We start from the raw sequence: 20,212 nt of genomic DNA on the forward strand, positions 1-20,212 counted from the left end.
AAATCTGACAACAATGTTTTAAAAAAAAATACCCAGAAAAAAATAGCAGGCAGATTGTTGATTCTTGTCAACATGTAAGTGAGTGATCAGATTGTTGCCTACTACTGTTTGGTCAGGACCCCTCCAGGAAAAGATTACATAACGGATCAGTATTTATTAAGTGTATGGAGAGCCCCTAAAGGGACAGGAAGAAAAGTAATTGCAGTTGTAAAACCAAAACAACTCCAGACTTGATTACACATAGCATATTTTGTTACATCAAAACAAAGTGTGCAAATTTTGATAATTAGATTCCCTTAAGGTCCCAAACAGGTTATACACGTAACCAATAACACCTAGGGCAGCTTTAGGATGCAGCTAAGAAAAAATACTCACAAACAAATAACCACTAAGGCAAGTACGCACTTGGCAGCTTTTCAATAAAACAAGTTCACAGGTTGCTCGATAGATCTGTACTAAAACAATATTTTCAGTTTAGCTTTAATCAAAAACATGTCATAACTCAAAGTATTCAAACTTTAATATGTGGAGAAGGCAAATTCAAGGGCCACTTTCATCGTGGTCAAAGCAAGCCTCTGTAAATATGACTTTGAATTGCACAAAAGACATTGCCCTCTGTTGCCCCTATCTTGGCCCTGGTGCCCTTTAAGATTCTCCAATGGATGTACATGCTCCTTTGCAAAATGGAAATGGCCTTGCCATTCACATTAAGAAATTTGCAGGAAAAAAACTTCATTTATCTACTTTAAGCCCAAGTACATGAAAAAGTAATTTTCTGTCAATGCCCAATGCGGACTGAATATATTTAAAAGTTTATTTTAAGGCTAACTATGTTAGCGACGCCAAAGGGCAGGTGTACTAACCAGCAGACACGGGGGAGCTAGGGTGGGCAGCAGAGGCGGGGCCCCTGTGTATGATTACCCTTGCTTTTCCCTCTTGAACCCCCTACTGAATGAGATTGAAAAAAAAAAACATAGAAGGGTGGTTCTTTACATCACCCCCCGCCCCCTCGGAAATGTTTTCTCGCCCCTATTGCGCCAAGGGCCTATGTTATAAGCCATGGCTGATCGAAGCAAAGAAGTCAGTGAAGCATTTTGAATTGAGCATGATGGTTGTAATAATGCCTTGCGATATCACATGGGGGGACAGAAACAAATATCAATATGTTGCTGTAAAAAAAAGAACTTGCTTGTTTATAAACATAGCAAGGTTGCGTGTGTGCCGACTTGTTTTATTTGATAAGTTTAATGTAGCGGGGAAGGGAATCATGCAAGCAATGCTTTGTAGCTCGCTTCCTTCCGGAATATCCTTCACATGATTGCCATTTGAATCTTAAAAGGAACATTACAGAATTGGTTTTTGCTAACAAAACAATAATTACATAAATTGACAAACCTGTAGAAGTTTGAGATGGATCGGCCATGTGGGTCACAAAAATAGTGAACAACCCATAACATATTTTGCAACACATCAATTAAAAAAAACCAGGAAATTAGTTTTATTCTTTTCTCCTCAAATATGACATTTCAGACCTCCAAACAGGAAATTAGTTTTATTCTTTTCTCATCAAATATGACATTTTAGACAGAAATATTTCATCATCACTAGACCATGTAACTTTTATGTAAATCTGTGATCTTAGACAATTTTTGTTCTTACCAATTCTGTAATGTTCCTTTTAATATCAACGAAGAGTGTCAAAGTGCTGAAACAAACCAACCACCAGTGTCCTCTTTAATATACAGATGTTATTATGCACGGCTCACTTTATTCAAGTATTAAATCTTTTGACAACCAGCTGTTTTCATTCTGAATTGGTTTTCACTCAAATTCTCTACAAGTTTGAAATGAAAACAAAAGGCAATTTTACTCAATTAAAAAAATATTTTGACAGTATTTTCTCCTCAATCTCACAAATGGTTAGCACTGTACAAGCAGCTGTTCATTCCTTTATAAAAAAACAAGTACTATCTTATTTTTCCAAACAAGAAATGGCTTCCAGTAAGTGTATCATTTTGGAGGAGCAAAAACGTTCAGGCTGATCAAATAAACGTTTAAATCTCTCAATACGTTTTCAAACCCTGATGAGCTTGATTTTGCATTTATTAATTTTTGTATCTAAATTTTAATGCAAGTCGCCAGACGCACAAGGCCTGAAGGCCACTTTTGTGGCCTACAATTTATTTTTTCCAAGGGCCGTAGCCACTTTTACTTCTGGATGTATGCTTGGGTATTAGCCATCAAAGCCTGGCTGGTAGAACAGAAAGCACTAACTCCCCAACTTTGCGAAGCAGTCATGGTTTATTTGCTCAAGGAAAGAAATGCGACCGGGACTTGAACCCAGATTCTGCTGATCAAACACCAGAGCTTTGAATCCGGTGCTCTTAACGGCTAGGCCATAACACGCCACGCTGTTATTTTAGAAGCTTGTGAAGACTGTAACAAAAGAAAAACCTGAATATAACTGTGGGACAATTTAACAAGAAAAAAGAAAATAATTGTTGTTTTGTGCAGCAAGTCAATGAATAATTCTATCAGTGAAAACCTCAACATCAAAATCCCCTAGATTGACTGGCATTTAGCGTTGCCCTAATATCAGGGGTCAAAATTGACACTGGATTTAAACTTAGGGCCGGTCTTGTGTTTTTGTTTAATAATGCCTTTTGAAACCTAATCTTAATCTTTAATTAAATTTTAGTTTTTACTTTAAGTCCATTAAGTATGAAAGAACTACCCATAAGATCAACTAAAAACAGTTTTAAGTATAGATACTTTTTTTTTCCTATTCTGGTCTTTTCACAAATTTTCTAGTAAAATGTTTAACCAAGCCCTTCGGTCTTCTATATGTTTTTACCAATTTTGATGGCTGCAAAAAGGTCTAAGATTGGATAACCATGTAGAGAAACGGCTAATAAGTTTAAGTAGGATTTGTATTAGGTTAGGTTTGCAGTAGCATTATATAAAAATATCTTTTGAGTAGGTCATAAGTTGACTAGCTCATACAGTGGCAAACAAGTAGGCAGTCAATTTGCAATCTGAACAAAAATGTATGCAATCAGTGCTTCGGAAATATTCTTATAGTAGACGCACTTTAAAGGCAAACTATTATAGTTTTTGGGACCGGTCAATTATCCTAATCCTATACACATGTATGCATGTACAATGAAACAATATCATGTGAACATTTCATTTCAAATGTTAGTCACTTTTTTAAGTATTCATCAACCACATAGGAAGAATAATCCATAGTAGGAGCACACAATCTGCGCTCAGATTCAAATTTTGGGGCATAAGAACTGTTGTCTAACAACTGTTGTCTAACAACTGAGTGAGATACACATTGGTGTATATGGGTAAAACCAAAATGATTATTCTTAATGCCGATGCAAATTTAACATCTTCTAAACTGTTGTCTTTTTACAAACTTGGACTAGTGAAATGCTTCTCAAATGTTTTATACTAGGCCTATCGAAAGCTTCTGTATGCTTCTAATCAAAGGTGTTTACTGCCATTAGTTTTAAGAATGATTACCAAACATATACCTTCCCTTAAACTTGTTTGCATGGTTTTGTAGCCCAAAGGCCACAAGGATCACCTGACACAGATTTGTAATCACTGAAAGCACAAGTCTAGTTTTATATTATTCTTGCATTTGCATTCCATCTATTGGGAACTAATGCTTTATTGTAAATCCACAGGATTCAGTCCCAGATCCAACTATAGTGAAAGCCGTTATTGACGCTTGCTCCAGACACTGGGGTCCTGTGAGAGATTGGAGCGTATCTCAGATGGCTAAAGTTGGCCCAATGCTGATTAATCTTAATACAGAGCAGATAAAACAACTCAACCAACATACATTGCCAGTTGTGTAAGTACTCATATGAAAATTGGTCATTGCCTTTGGAGGAGAATTGTTTTTGCTCACTTTTTAATTTTTTTTTATAAGTGCAAGCACTTTTTATTTATTTCATACATAATATGCACTCACAACAAACCACGAACATACAAACCAAAATTAGAGGACAAAACATAAAAAATCTTATCAAGAAACAATGAATAATTAATTAAACCGTAAACATCCACATAGTGTTTGAGCTAGTCGCAATCTTTCTTTCTAATTCATAGTTAAATTTACTAAATTAACAACAAAATGAAAGTTTGGCCTTTGTTGATTAAACCTGCTTCTAAATATCATCTTCTTTGTTAATAAAATGCAAAGGTTAAATAAAAGATCTGGCCCACTTTTTGTTTGCAATTTTAACTTTAAAGGAACATTACAGCAGTGGTTTTGCTCGCAAAAACGTTGCTGGCAGTGTAAGCACTTTATGTAATCCACCATATACATAAACTGTCAAACCTGTAGAAGTTTGAGATCGATTGGTCATCTGGGTCACGAGAGAATAGTGAAAAAAAAAAAGATTACAAATTTTGCATTGCATCGATGCCAAAACAAAAATGAATAAAACGCTCACTGAGTGATAAACTCAAAACGCGAACTTACATCATTTATTTCTCATCAAATATGAAATTTCAGGCCGAAATATTTCAAGGGATGTTTTCTACTATCATCATCGTGTAAGTTTGATGTAAATCTGTGATCTTCATGATTTTTGTTTCATACCAATTCTGTAACGTTCCTTTAAATGCCCAGCTTCTTGAGGTTTTTGGATGAAAAAAGAAGAAGTCTTTATTACCAAAACAAATTATGTCTTGCTGATTTGTGACACCTTGGCACATCCTAAAGGCAACACTAGTTCTTAAAGCCATCGGACTCTTTCGGTAAACAGTATTGTCTAAAGGCCCACACTTTGTGTATCACAACTTTTATATAAAATAAAAAACCTGTGAAAATTTAGGCTCAATCGGTCATCGGAGTCGGGAGAAAATAACGGGGAAAACCCAACCTTGTTTCCGCACGTTTCTGTAATTCTTGTTATCGAGAATTGATAAATATTTGAATGTTTTCTCGAAAAGTAAAGCATTTCATGGAATACTATTTCAAGAGAAGTCTTTCATCATTACCTTCTGTAAACCCTGTAAGTTATTTGTAAATCTGTGAACTTTTGTTTTTTGTTTTGTTCTGTTCCGAAAGTGTATAATGGCTTTAAATGATAATGCCCTCTTGTGATAATTATGGGTAGTGTGTGGCACTTTTTGAGTGCTAAATACTATAGATCAACACATGTACAATAATGCCACACATGTATAACAATGGAAATTCCAGAAAACATAAAATATATCATACATGTACTACATTGGCTCTTTAAGAGTTAATCTGCTGGTTCGGGATTATTACCCAAGCTGTATTTTGAAGTAAAAAAACACTCAATTAAAAATCCACGATCAAATCACTCGGACGGGGTTTGAACCCACAACCTTTGCATTTATACCAAAATCCACAGCACTCGGGAAAGTACCGAATGTACTGTGCTTTTATAACACATCAGTTGTGTAGGGGTAAAAACAAATTATATTCTTTATCACCAATAGTCACCTTCATGCGTTCCTTGGCAGCAAATGACACTGTAAGTCTTTCTCTTTTTGACTTTTTTAGCTTGGACATCTATGCCAGATTGCATTACCGTGGCGATGAGGCAAACACCCTGGTGCATCATGCCATGAGATTATGGGGACGTATCAATACATGGAATGAAACTCAGCTTCATTCTCTGGGACCACTCTGGACATTGTTAAGCCCAAGAGATCTTAGACGAATCAACCCGGACTATGTGAGTAAATTGTTCCACCAGTCAGTGGACTTTGGGTAGGGGATGGGATGGAGGACATGTTTTCCTTTCCCAGTCTCATTGCCCCCACTTTCACCTTGCATAGAAGGTAAACAACATCATGAACAATTTTTTTTTTTTTTTTTTTTTTTTTTTTCCGACATGTAGCATGACACAAAGCTCTAAATTGATTAAAAGCATGTCTTATTATTATATATTTGTCGTCATTTCATTCAAATCTGTGCTGACTGTTGATACATTTGATAATTGAGGATATTTATTATAAAATGTAAAAAGAATTGATAAATAAAATCATTGTTTTACCCTTCACCAATATTTTTGTTTAGCACCTTCCACTCTATAGTTTCCCAAGTCTGTGGCCCAAAATAAGCATAACAAAGACAGTAAAGTAATTTACAAATTAAATCAATCAGGTCACAAGTCTGCTTTCTCTTCTTGGCTCATATGAGTTTGAAAGAGGGCAAGCAAGAGCTATCATAAAAATAGCATCTGACCTTCCTGATTGGAGCTGGACACTGGAACAAGTGCAGAGGTAAGCATCAGTTACCAACTTTTAGTGTTGTAGCTACATGTAAACCAGTTTTAGTGGTGGGCAGAAATCAAATTTTGTTGGAATCTACCAAGGGCAACGATCAACAAAATTATTTGTGTTTATTATGGCCATTATTGCTGAAGTGGTTTCCAAACTGTTTATGTTATGGGGCAATGCAATAAGTAGAATCATCTTTCGATTGTGTTCTTTCTCTTTGACATGTGATACTCCTTATCATTAGCTTTGTCTCAGATCACTGCAAAGAGGACAATATTTGAAATCTGTGCTGGGCGGCACATTGTATTTTGCTCAGAGTGCTGGGCAAAAAATGTGAGTCCTGGGCAGGCCCGCCCAGCATCACCCACCTTGGCTACAACACTGCCAACTTTGAAACTTTTTCATGCATAAACTTGAAGGGGCCCCAATGCTTATCCCATGGGGCCCTGCTGGAACTTAGCACCCATGGTAATCAAATCAACTCTGCATCAGGCCTTAATGCAGGGCCCCAAGGCATTCTCTCTTAGGTAAAGGGCACCCTATGAGGAAATTCTAAATATCCTCATTGAGCATTTCAAGGGCACCAAGGCAATGATCACGTGGCATTTGCCTTCGTTGCCTCCATCAAGTATCAGGATTGCTGCATTTCCAAAGATTGACAGTTATAGGTGCATGCTGTTATTAAATTGTTGAAGAAAAGTGTGCCGCGTCTGGGTCAAGTTCTGGTGTTCTTGATCAGCAGGATTTGGGTTCAAGTCCTGGTCTGAACACAACACACAGGATCAACAGCTTTACGCCTTTATGAAGGTTGAGGCAATAATGGTTCACATGCCTTGTTTGTGTCAAGACAAGGACTCGAACCCACACTCTGCTGGAGAGAAAAACACGTACTTGATAGCCAGTGTGCAATCCTAGTTTGAAAAGTTGGCACATGAGTTTTGATTTCTAGTAAATAAACACCCCACAAGACGTACTTAATGCATCAATTGTTGATCTTCTAGATTGTCTAGTTCTACATGTACCATTTACGTGTTCTCAAATCAAAACAGACTCTCCTTGGAGGACTTATGCAAAGTTTAATCTCTTGGCCTTTTTCATCAGAATTGTATAAACTTGTCGTTAATAAGGTGTCTATTGGTAACAAGCCACAGATCAAGGATTTATCATAAGATCCAGATCCAAAGGTGGAAGATGACACGATTACAACTAATGATGAGATTGCATCATGATGTTCATGATCTTATGCATAGATTTCATACGGACAGACCAGATTTCTTATGTACATGGACACTTTCATGTTTAGTCGGGGCAAAATATTAAAAATATAAAAACTGTCCACTCTTTATAAAGTAGGTTTCATAAAATGCATTTAAAAAATGGGGAATTTGACCAATTATTAAGTATGTTAAAAGTTTGCAATTTTCTTTAACAAAGAGTGACATATATCGTATATTGAAGTTTGAGGAACATATTCAAAAATGTATTATTTTCAGAAGCAAAATTTAACCAGTTGCAGTTTTTGACATCATCAGATTCATAAAAGTGTTTTCTGTTTTAATTGAATTCATCTTGTTTTTGCGGAGAAGTAGAAGTTGTGAGTGTTGTTAGCTCGAATCCCAACCGATTATCCTGTGGTTTGTCTAATTACAGCCTGGGGAAGCTAAGAAAGTTCATGGACCCCCGGGAACTGAAGGCTGCTCCTGTGTCAGTATTCGCTTCTCCAGATATGTTGGAACAAATGCTGCCCTCTGGTGGGCGGGAACATCAACAGGTATCTACTTAAAACATCTTGTGTTTCTGTAGCAAGGAGAGTTTACAATAAGGCATTCTTAATACTGAAAAGAACAAGGCCCAATTTTAGAGCTACTTGAGCAGAAAATATTGCTTATAACAGTTGCTAAGGAAAAATGGTCGTGATACCAATCACAAATTATTTATGTGACATGGTAGTTTAGCTGGTAACCTTTTTCTGGTAAGCATAATTTTGTTCTATAAAATTGGGCCAAGAAGACACTGCTCATATTCAAATTTGCTCCTACAGCAAGGCCGTCTAATACTACAATGCATGATGACTCAACAATCAAGCCATAGCTGTGTAGCTGCCGATTTGGACACTGCCTTCGATCATATTAAGCCCTCTATTTCTAAAGAAACCAAAATTTATGTTATGGTCTTCTTTTTTGCGGTTTTACTTATTCTGCCCACAACCTTCTTTTCAAATAAGTAATTTGTTTTTTGGTCATAATCAATTAGTCAGTATTCTATTGCAAATGGTGACCTCCAAAATTGAGTAAAATACTATGAATTCCAATCAACCGATTGTGCTGCCAAAGCAATGTCACGTGGCCTAGAATGGTTATCACACATACATTAACAACTAAGCCGTATATATTTTTGAATTTGTTTGTTCAATCGAGGCTTTTCTATCTCGAAATCACTGAAGAATTTTGTGGAGTTTGTACCATAAGACTTTGACGCTGAACAATGCCAGTAGGCCCCTATGGGTAAACACAAAGTCATGTGTGAGTGCACGAAAAGTGTTGTTGTAAACTGTCCTCATTATAATGATTTTGCTGTCAAAAAAATCTCCTAAAGAAGCTGCAAATTCCTTTATTTTCACCTTCAAATTATTTGATTAGAAGGGGTAGCTGTCAGCTAGGGTCAGTAGACAACTTCTTCGTCTCGCTTGGCACAGCTCGAATCTGATGTAGATGGATCATTACCTTCAGAATTGTTTGCTATAAAAAAGTGTTTCAATTCAAATTGATGATTAATAACCAATTTGTCTCAGCAAACCAAGGAGATTGCCCGACTCTTAAAGGGCAGTATGGATCCCATTGGGACTTGGGATGCGGAAGACTTCAAGTCAATGGGGAGATCTGCCAGTGGACTCGATGTCAATGACTTGGAACAATTGGGTAAAATATCAAACACCTTTAAAATCTTTTCAAGATCTATTTCCCCCTTCCACACAAACTTAACTTGAAGTTGTAAATGAGAACATTCACTGGGCCACAAATAATTTTACAAGAAGTAAAATTCTTTTTTTTTTTTTTACATATCTCCTTTCTATAATAACCAACACCCCATGGTAAAAGTGTCATGGCCGAACGATCTAGGGTGCTGGATTCAAGTTCTGTTCCTATAAAGAAAATGTGGGTTTGAATCCTGGCCTGGTCAACCGTGATACTTGCGCCCTATGAGCAAAGCACTTTATCGTAATTACTTTTCTCAACTTTTCTCTTATACTTGTGTTTTTTAAAGATCTCTAATGGGAATGAAAAACTAACTACCGTAATCATCATGGAGATTGGTGGGGGAGGCAACAAGCTTTTAAGACACAACTGTGATGAAATAGATCATCTGAATAGACACTGAGAGTTTAACATGGGGCAAGGAAATTGTGTTATAATGGGGAAATTAACTTGTGTTTTCATGGGTCAAGGAACTTGTATTTTCATAGGGCAAGGAACTTGGTACTATTGGGGCATATCTCATCATCATGGAGGTTAGGTGGGGGACCCTTCAAGATGCAGTCTGCGAGAAATGATAAAAACCAATTACCATCATCATCATGGAGGTTAGGTGGGGGGGGGGCAAAAAGCTTTAAGACACACAGATGAACTGAATAGACACTGAGAGCTCAAAGGGCTAATTAAGACGTGTTTGACCTCGCCGCGAAGAATCTCCAGCAGCTTGTTTGCTTTGTAAGTGCCAATTTCCCGCAGTCATCTTTGTTGTTAATGATGTTTGTAGATCCAAGCGTTGTACAAGGAGCCTTGAAGGACATAGCTGATGCTGAATTCTCACCTCGTCAGCGTCAAGTCCTTGTAGAGAAATACCGCAAAGCAAGAGGAAGTCTGCAAACTGTGAGTCAAACAAATGAAACCTTTCACTTCTAGATTCCACAATGAAATTAGTAATTTTTTAATAATGTTCATTGTTTATGGCGAAAATCTTGTCAGGGTTGAAACTACTAACGTATATTTTGCCATATGGTTGTTGTCAGTGGTCTTGAGTTAGGCAGCAACAGGCTTAAACGTTTAGCTGTGTGAGGGCAAAGTCCTTTTCTTTTTGCATTGGAAAATCTTAACTTTTACTTATTAGGCACCGAGGCCAAGACCAGGTGCACTGCTGCAAGATATAACTTACTAAACTGAAAGTCATAAAATATAACACTTTTGACAAATAATGTTTATAATGGTCTTTGATTATTTTTTTTAAAGTTTTATCTTATAATTGATTTGTCTCCACTGAGTCTTTGCTTGGTGTCTTTGGTTAAGTCTTGGTCCTTGATGTTATGCTTCAAGAGTGTTCAAGTCTTTGACACTTTTTAAAAGGGCAAGTCTGAGCTCTAGCCACAGGACTAGCTTGGTGATCAAGTCAAGTAGATCAAGTCATGTATATACTAATATACTAAGTGCCTTGAGTAACTTGTTGGTAGATACTTGCGCTATATATAAGACTTTGATGTTATTATTATTATTGTCTACTCTAGCAATACAAAGGTCGTGGGTTTGAATCCAGAGTGGTTTGCCTGTGAGATTTGTTCACAGAACTCAAGAAAATACTGAGTAGGTCTATTAAAGCCTAAATTTTGTATAACACAATAAAAAATTATCTGGTTCAACAAATAACTCATTTTGCTTGATTTGGTTGTGCATAAAAATGAATAGGGCTGTGTGGAGGTACCTCTTCCTGTGCCATTTAGGGGTTTTAAATAAGCGGTTTAGTTGATCCTCGCTAGTTGATGGCAGCCATTGACAGAATTGCTCTAATTTCAAGAGCGAATTGGATATGTGTAGCATAAAAAACAGGGGTTCTCTTATTTTAAACAGCTCTATTTTAGCTTTTGCTGTTTGTTTTTATGTCTTTTATGGAGTTTAGTCTTGGTTAGGAAGCGTGATTGATTTAGCCAAGAAGTGCATTTTGTTGCACAGGCATTTTGCTCCCCAGGGAACTGACATGGTTTAAGGGTTTAATAAATGACAGGGGTAATAATGTTGGAAGCACTTTGAGACCGGTTCGGGTGTAAAGAACTGGTTATTATTTGATTAAAATCCTGTACAGTCAATGAGTGCTGAGGATGTGAGAGAGATGAAGGGTCTATCTGTGGGTCTGAGTACGTCTGATCTTGCACACATGGCTCCGCAAGACATCAGAGAATCTGTTGACATCTTCGCACAAAACTCCAAGAGAATGCGCAGAACACAAAAGAGAGAAATCATCAAGCAGGTAACTGATTGCTTTTCTGTTAGATAAAAGGTTAAATTATGGTCAACTCTTTAAATTTCTTTTTCATGAAAATGAAAGACACCGTTCCGTAATACAGGGTCTGTATCGTTTGGTGCTGATTCTGACAATTGATGGCAATAACAACTTAATTGGTAAGAAGTACAACAGCTTTTGGTAGTATAATGCATTTTGAGAAACTTTACTTCAAAGTAATACAGTTATGGAAAAGAGTGTTAGTTTTTATCCACCATGAGACAGCTCAAAAGTTACTCATTGCAATTACAACCTATCCCTTCTGGCATCGGGATATTTTTTAACTTTTTAGGAGAAAGCGCTTCGAACCCTCGATGTAGAAAAAAATCTTAACTAATTGGCAAAGCAATCCATAGAAGAAAGACAAACAATATAACAAGATATTTGTGTAATATTTGTCTTTGAAGAGTACGTTTTGTTTGCCTTTGCGGTATTCACTGCTAAAATGTAGGATTCAAACTGCTACAACTTCAAAGGTCATGGGTTCGCATCTCACCCGAGTAATATACCTGTGATTTAGTTTTACACAACTCGAGAAAACACACATCTGTAAAAGGGTAAAACAAAAAATGAATATTTGTTTCTGGAATTTACTTATTGTTGCAGCTTAAAGAAGCACCAGGGGGTATAGAAGACGCTATTAGAGACATGGGTGATATGGTAAAGGAGCTGCCACTCAAAGACATGGATTCTCTATGCACAGCTAACTTCACTGCTTCAGCTGATACCAATTCCACACAGATGGCTGCTGCTGGTAGAATGAACTGGACAGAGGGACAGGTATGTATTGACCCCTTGTTCAATGCAGAACACACCTACATAACGCTGATCTACCAGGTTGGCTTAGTGATTTCTTTCCAATCCTTTCCTTTCACCTCTGTGGACCCTGGTTCAAACCCAGACCAGAGCATAGCATGTGGATTGGGTATTTCAGTCCCTACCTGACTGCCAGGGTTTTCCCTATAAGTTTTCATCCCGCATCTTAAACTGAGATTTATTTATTAGTTGTCCTCTTTACAAATAAAAATTGTGTGATATTTCCATTAGGATGCTTTGCCGACTCTAATGCAGATTCATATACCATTTTCGCGTTTTTTTAGAATCCACACATTTTTGTACATTTTGACTCCCAATGGGCGACAGAATAGTTTGGTGTAAGTTTGCTCTGCGGTTTTGCAAGGATATTATATTATAACTTTATTTGATGTATGCTGACTTTTGCATCCACCGATTTTGCATTACAGAAAGGAGAGAACATTTCGCTGTTTGTAAATGAAGCTGACCGTTTTTTTTTTAAAGAAAGATTTAAATACCAGTCAAACAACAGACTGTATTTTCTCAAAATCAATTAATAAGGGAATAACTGATAGGGTGCAGGGATCAACCCTATAGCAAGTACTGAACATCACTTACATTTGAAATAACAAACATAAGGGTAAAACCAGAAAATATTCTTTAATCTCCGATGCAAATTTAACATCACTTAGACAATCATTCTAGTTTCTACTTTTTCCTGTCAGAGTATGAAACTATTCCGATGTTTTAAGAATGAAGTTCTTGGCGGGAACAAGGAAGGTAGCTCTGCTGATCTATTCACCCCATCTACAATCAGGTAAGCCAGTAGTACATCTAAAGCTCTTTTCACACTGTCCCCGGGGGGCAACCCCTGGGAATAGCGGCCTGCCCTTCCACACCCCAGCATCAAAATCCAGAGGTTTTCTTAAAACATGCAATCAAAACCCTGTGGGATAGGGACCGAGGGGGGGTCGGTGTGAAAGTGCGCCTGGGTAACCACAGGGTTATAAACTCCTGGGGCCTTCCATGAGCTGTATTCCACGGGGATAAGAGTAGATGCGTTGTGAAAAAGGCTTGAATCTTGAGGAAATGCTGATTTACAGACGCTAGATTCTCTGATGTCATAGTTTTAGAGAAAGACGTAATTTCCCACGAATTTGATTTCGAGACCTCAGATTTAGAACTTGAGGTCTCGAAATCAACCATCTAAACGCACACAACCTCGTGTGACAAGGGTGTTTTTTTCTTTCATTATTATCTTGCAAGTTCGCTGACCGATTGTGCTCAAATTTTCACAGGTTTGTTATTTTATGCTTATGTTGAGATACACCAACTGTGAAGGCTAGTCTTTGACAATTACCAATAGTGTCCACTGCCTTTAAGCAGAAAATACTGCTTAGCAATTTTCTTTGACTAGCAAAAAATAAGTGGGGCACCAGGTGCAACAATTTAAATTTTATGAAATTTTGGCAGGTATCCAGTTGTTGCTAAGCATTTTTTTATTTGCTTAGCACACATAACAGGCTTTATGAAATTGATCCCTGGTATTAAAGAAGTGCGTTTTTTGTTTGCAGGTACAAAAGCTTATTCTACAATTCAATGATTCAGGAACAGTTTTTAGATTTTAGATTAATCAGACTTCACCTGTGTAGTTCACTGTTGTTGCTAAGCAAACCTTTTCTGTGGTAAGCACATTTTTGTGCTTACAAGCTTTACGAAATTGAATTATGAAATGTTTGTTTGCAGGTACATGGGTAGCATGGCCAAGGGAATCACATGCGATGACATCAATGCTTTCTTTGACGATGATATTCTACCTTTTGTCAGTGCCATGATGGACCAAGACAACTGGTCTCCAAGACAGGTTCAAACATTTCTAATTACTGTTTTATGAGGGCATTAAGTTGATATCTGAAGGCTGCGTCTCTGCTTATACATAATGTTTTTTTCAACATACATAATATTTTTCCGATTTTGCTTGCCTTTTGAAAAATTGGAAGAAAATGCTTTATTAGGTAAGGCTTTTTATTAGAAAATGTGTTAACAAAAAAATAACAATTCCAGGAACAATAACTGAATGACCTCCTCCAAAAAATAATTTGTTTACATTTTAAGCTTACACAAATGTCTTTTTAGGGTCACATGGTGTGTTGTTTCCACGCAAATCCATTTTCAACAGAGCCTGTCAAAACTCCAGTTTGGCTTTCTTAATTGACCTGCGACACTGCTAGATTTAAATTAGGACTTGAACAAATATTATACACAGTATTCAAAGTCATGTTTGAGATATTTTGTTCAAGTTCTACTTCATGAATTGTTGTTTTGTTTGTTTGTTTGTTTGTTTATTAAATAGCTTGACTGTATTCATAAGAAGGTAAAGAGCTCCCTGTCTGAAGTTCATGCTGACTACACAGCAGACTTCAGTGAGAATGAAATCAACACAGTCACTGGGCAGCTACTGAAGGAGTTCAGGTATTAAGAAGTTTTAATTAGACTGCCAACATAGGGCTGATGAATAGCTCAGTTGGTAGAGCGCTGGTGCATTAATCTGGAGGTAGTTGGTTCATGTCACACTCCAGTAATTTTGTCTTTGTTCAATCCCCAAAAGTACTTAAAACTTCCATGTCAGTTTCCCCATGTAGTTTAATACTTGATAGTTTTGATAATCAGGAGGTCTGCAATTTCATCTTTGAAGGGGGAAAGCCATTTGTATGTTTCAAAAGTCTAGTAGTAGACTGTCCTGGTAGTCTGTAAAAAAAAACCGCTGATTATGTGACATTCAAAGAACATCAAGGCCAAAGCCAGGAACATTTTGCAATCAATGTTTACTTATTTGATTTGTAGTATGGAGGAACTGGCAGGTATACCTGAGAGTCATTGTGAGATGGTGTACTCTGAGATAGGTAGAGAAGATTTGATTGGTCTGAAGAGAGATAAACGAAGAGCACTGGCGTCCGACTCATTGAAGTGTCTGGTAAGATTCATTTTGTCTTATTTTGATATCCTGAGAAAATAGAATTAGCTGTTGTACATTGCTTACCTACAATGTATAGATGGTAAAAATGCAAAGAAGTAGTCAATGGCATGAGGATTTGTAAAGAAATGTGAAGTGCTTGCTCCTTTAACCATTTTTCCGAAATTAATCCTGAGGTAATTTGATCAAGTGCCACTCTAGTAAACTTTTTTTTGTTTGACCCCAAGTTGCTTTTGAGTTTTGTTAGAATCAGTTTTTGCGTCATAGAATATTATGCCGAGTATCACTTGCCCTTGTTTTCACTGTAAAGGACAAAGAGACGTCTACAATTGAGCAGGATACCATTGATATCATTGGTAACCTTGTCTGTGATCTTGATGAGGATGCATTGAGGCGTTTGTCGGCTGCAGTCTTCACCGATAACTTGTATAACATCCAGAAATGCTGTCTGGACATCAATCAATTGGAAGTCATTGGAGAGAAGCTGATTCAAGACATTGGGTAACTCACATTTTTTTTTTGTTTTTTGTGAATTTTTAATGTTTTTGCAGGAATATTTTTCTGCTCATCTCGCTAAGTTAATTTCCTATGTGCTTTTTATGCGCCCCTTTTTTTAGTGTCACACCCTATTTTGCTTTGTCTGTAATTTTAATGTTTTAAATGCTTATAAGCATGAGAAGTAGCTAAGCACAACAACATTATGCTTAACAGAATAATGTTACCAACCAAACTACAATTTGTGACAGATATCCTGCTCATTCCTGCTGAGCGAGGAGTAATAATTTCTGCTGAAGCAGCTCTATGAACATGGGCCCTTTGAATCTCAGGGATTCTTCTGAGGGTTTTAGGGGGCTAATTCTGTACAAGATGAAAAGAGTGTGATAAAGTATGGGGGCACCACATTAGGGCATTGTATAATTTTATATCACCATGTGATTCAATTCAAAATGAAAACTAGTTTCTATATACAGAGTGATTGTGAAAATACCCTGTATTTTATACATTGGGAGAATTGCTAATGGTTAATTGTTTGCATATCAATTAATATGGAAACAGTTGAAATAAATAAAAAAAAGTTGGAGTGGCACTGCACACTGTCCTCATGTACAAGCTTCTCCTCACTTATCCTTAGTCATTAGGCATAATAAACTATCGTATCCCTTTTGTCCAAAATTTGTAATTTTATATGTTTAAAGGGAACTATATAAGTTTGATAATCATTCTTAAAATTAATGGCAATAAATACATTTGGTTATAGAAGCATACAGCAGCATTGATATTTGGGCAACATCACAAAAAAACGCTACAACCTTTTGAAATTATATTTTCACAGACGAATTGTTTTATTGTACATTTATATAACATGAAATCATTAAAAGGTATAGTTTGCCTTTAAAGACATGTCCACATTTCAACAAAATCTTGCAATTTTTATTTTTATTTGCAGATCACCTAACCGGTGGACGACTGATACAATCTCTGACACTGGTCCTCTCTTAGTCTCATTGTCACAGCAAGAAATACAGAACCTTGATGATGTAAGTTGATCATTATTATAGCTATATAATACACTTTCAAGAAAAATTATTTTCCATCATTTTTTTTCACCCTATGGGTCCAGATATAGTTGCTTAAGCAGAAAATAGTGCAGAGAAATTGTCTGATAGCAGAAATGAGCAGGATTGACGTTATAAATTGTACATGTGACATGGTGGCTTGGTTGGTAACCTTTTGCTGGTAAGTGAAGGTTTGTTGTGCTAAAATAATATTCTGTTTGTGCTCAATATTTGCTTTGGAGGGAAATAACACAAATACAGTTGTGAAAGAAGTTCGGACACCTGCTTTCCTGAAAAAAAATTCCACTTCCAATGTACAAGTTTCTTTAAATATAATAATGATGATAAATACTTTTGTAAAGCGTTTAATGAAAAAACCTCTAAGCGCATGAAGAGAACAATACAATCTACAATGAGAGAAAGATACAAATTACAAATCAGCAGCTTCAAACAATTGAGTATTAACAGAGACTTAAAACATTGTTCAGAACTAGCCAGGCGAATATGCACAGGAAGAATATTCGAAAGAAACGATGTGGCATATGAAAAAGATCTGTGGCCATACAAAATGGAAGAAGCGCTAGTATAGTAGTTGATAGCAATGACAGTTGAGGTAATCGTAAAGTCCAAGTAGGGGAATAATGGTGAAAAAGTTCAGATCATTAAGCAGAACATTGACATTTTTTAGCCTAGAAAGTTAACAAAAGAATTTTGTAAACTGTATGAAACTTATCAATCTGTGTTGTTTAATACCACCGTAAATGTAAATTTCGACCTTCATGTTAAATCTAAGGTGACTCACTGTCACAATTTTTGTTTTACAACGATGTGGATTAGCATCTATGCAAGGTAGTGATGGGACATTGTAGACATGTATGGAACAGTAAGGCGGACAGCTTCTTAACATGTCAAAATAGTGACAGGTTTGGGCATGTGGATTTGAATAAAACATCTTAGTCCTTACCGTATTCAACTTGTGTTTTTCCAATACATCCGAAGGGTATGGCTCAGCAAAAGCAATTATTGTAAATCGCTGCCGGTAACACTCACTAGTGTTTAATCATGTCAAAGAGAATAGCTCTGCAAAAAGCAATTTGTTACAAATTGTTGCCTTTGTGTACAGTCCACTTCAATTCAAGATTCAATTCAAGAATACATTTATTTCCATACTCTCATAAAAGAATAACAACAGTTGCAAGTATTACGGAGTAAAGCAAAACATATCTTTAAGTAACAGTAAAAAGAAACAAATAAATTGAGTACAGGGCCGTTTTGGTAAGCATGAGCTTGTAAAATCAGCAAGACAGATTAGAAAACAAGACAACCAGACAGACAGACAAACAGACAAAAGGAAAGATGAACATAATAGATGGCACAACGAATTCAAAATAAAAGCGACAAGATGGCAGAACAGTTTAAGCTGAAAATAACTTGAGCCAGGCACGTTGTTCTTTCTATTTTAGTCTGTTTTCTCAAATTTTTGTGCACTTTGAAAAATGTGGAAAATTGTGATTAAATAGCCTGAAATGTCTGTTAGAGCCTACACCATGTATACATGGAGGTCAGTCCTCCTACTCCAGAATATTTTCTGAGAAGATATTACTTCTTTTTTCCAAGGACCAAATATCATGCCTGTTGTCTTTTATTCATGTCCGAAGAATAAGAATTTGTCCATCTTGATTTGCACGATGTTTTCTCTAAATTTCTTTTTTTTTACAGTCGGAATTCTCCCTTGTAGCAGAAGACGTGATGCTTCGTTTTGCTGAGTACAAAGAAAGGTGGCAGCAATATTGTGACGTAGACCTGCGGTCCGAGGACATCAGCCGCAGGGAGGAGGGTTTTGTTGCCGTGGCAATCAAAGCCAAAGACGCATTTGTTGCTGCTGCTGCTGTTGCCAAGAGAAGAAAAAGAAGTAAGAGGAGATTTTGTCTGTAAAACAAATATTGCTTTGACTTGGAAAATAGCAAAATCCTCTCTCACTATAAAATGATGATATAACACACTAGACAAATTATCTACAAAAGTAAACCATCCCATGCCTGATATAAGTAAAGCTTGTACAATACATTTTATAACTAGACTTGTAGTTTTTTTAAATCTAGATCTACAGTAACTCTTTTGTCCCAAATGGGATTAATTTTTACAACGATTTAAAGTACTTATGCTCTTCTGAGTCCTCAGTTTTATGAAAATTGGTGAATATTTAACCTTGTCTGTAAATAATTATTATACTAATTTTAATCCTACCTGAAATACATGTTTATACTTATTGATAATCATCATTTGCTTGTATCAGTTTAATACAACTGTATGTTTAATATTGTTAAAAAGTTTACTGTTTTTGTCTGAATTGTTTGAATCACGGCCAGTTTTTAAATTCTTCAGTGTGGGATCAATAAAGTTCTTATCTTATCTTATCTTAGATCCAACTTATTCACCAACCTGTAATGAGATAGAGTCGTTGGGTGAGGGGAACGTAGCGTGGACTGTGGAGGAACTCCAAGCTATGACAGTTAACACATTTGATAGCTGTGGATATGCACTTGGGGAAGTATCTGGATTCTCACAAGCTCAACTCATGGCTGTCATTGAGAAAGCCAAAAGTGTATGTATCAGTTTGTATTTATCACTATCAATGATAATAAATAATTTGGTTTGCGTGAACACCATGTGTGCATCTACTTGCCAGGTAGAGTTTGTTCTTGTAAATGTCTTTCTCTAAAGAACAAATTCTACCTGGCAAGTAGATACACACATGGTGTTACCTCACCATGCAATGAAGGATGTGCAATTACAAGGCTGTGGGTTCGAATCCCCCAAGCTAACCGCTGACTTCGCATTGTTTGGAATAAGTATTGTAGTCGAGTTACTGAATCACTTTCTTGATTTGTGCAATTCATAATCATAGACATTAAACCAATGTTTGTATGAGAGAGATTAGCTGTTAAGTAGAGCACTGGTTGCATGCTCAAATCAAACTATAGTAAAACAAAAATAAATTTCACCCAAAATTAAATATTTATCGAACGTATACAGTCAAAAATGTTCATATAACTTGGACTTGTAAAGAGGAACAGTAACTGAAATTGTGGGTTATAATAAACTCAGATAGTGATGCCTACAAGAAAAGTCATAATTTTCATTTTAGAATTAAAAAGGGTCTCCATCTCCCATTGTTGTTCAGTCCTGGATATTTTGTAGTGGAAAAAAATATGACAAAATATTTCTACCTCTGTGATGAAAGTTACAATTGTTCTTATATGCCCCCCTCCCAAAGTACATCACTGGTTGTCAGGAATAAACCAATAAAACTTTGGGACCTTTAGGACATCACTCATGGAGC

General features: G+C 36.5%; 1 protein-coding gene across 1 annotated transcript in view; it reads left to right on the forward strand.

Moving 5' to 3' along the window:
* LOC117293081 (stereocilin-like) overlaps positions 1-20,212 on the forward strand; it is a 37,367-nt gene that overhangs the window by 9,122 nt on the left and 8,033 nt on the right. Inside the window, exons 7-22 of the mRNA XM_033775296.1 lie at positions 3,699-3,868; positions 5,555-5,729; positions 6,161-6,279; positions 7,927-8,047; positions 9,068-9,194; positions 10,033-10,145; positions 11,347-11,511; positions 12,151-12,324; positions 13,065-13,156; positions 14,086-14,203; positions 14,693-14,811; positions 15,184-15,313; positions 15,624-15,814; positions 16,761-16,851; positions 18,589-18,781; positions 19,293-19,474. Coding sequence (XP_033631187.1) covers positions 3,699-3,868; positions 5,555-5,729; positions 6,161-6,279; positions 7,927-8,047; positions 9,068-9,194; positions 10,033-10,145; positions 11,347-11,511; positions 12,151-12,324; positions 13,065-13,156; positions 14,086-14,203; positions 14,693-14,811; positions 15,184-15,313; positions 15,624-15,814; positions 16,761-16,851; positions 18,589-18,781; positions 19,293-19,474 — 2,280 coding nt within the window. The remainder of the gene's footprint in view (positions 1-3,698; positions 3,869-5,554; positions 5,730-6,160; positions 6,280-7,926; positions 8,048-9,067; positions 9,195-10,032; positions 10,146-11,346; positions 11,512-12,150; positions 12,325-13,064; positions 13,157-14,085; positions 14,204-14,692; positions 14,812-15,183; positions 15,314-15,623; positions 15,815-16,760; positions 16,852-18,588; positions 18,782-19,292; positions 19,475-20,212) is intronic.

Source organism: Asterias rubens, chromosome 7 (assembly GCF_902459465.1).
Source record: "Asterias rubens chromosome 7, eAstRub1.3, whole genome shotgun sequence".
NCBI lineage: Eukaryota > Metazoa > Echinodermata > Asteroidea > Forcipulatida > Asteriidae > Asterias > Asterias rubens.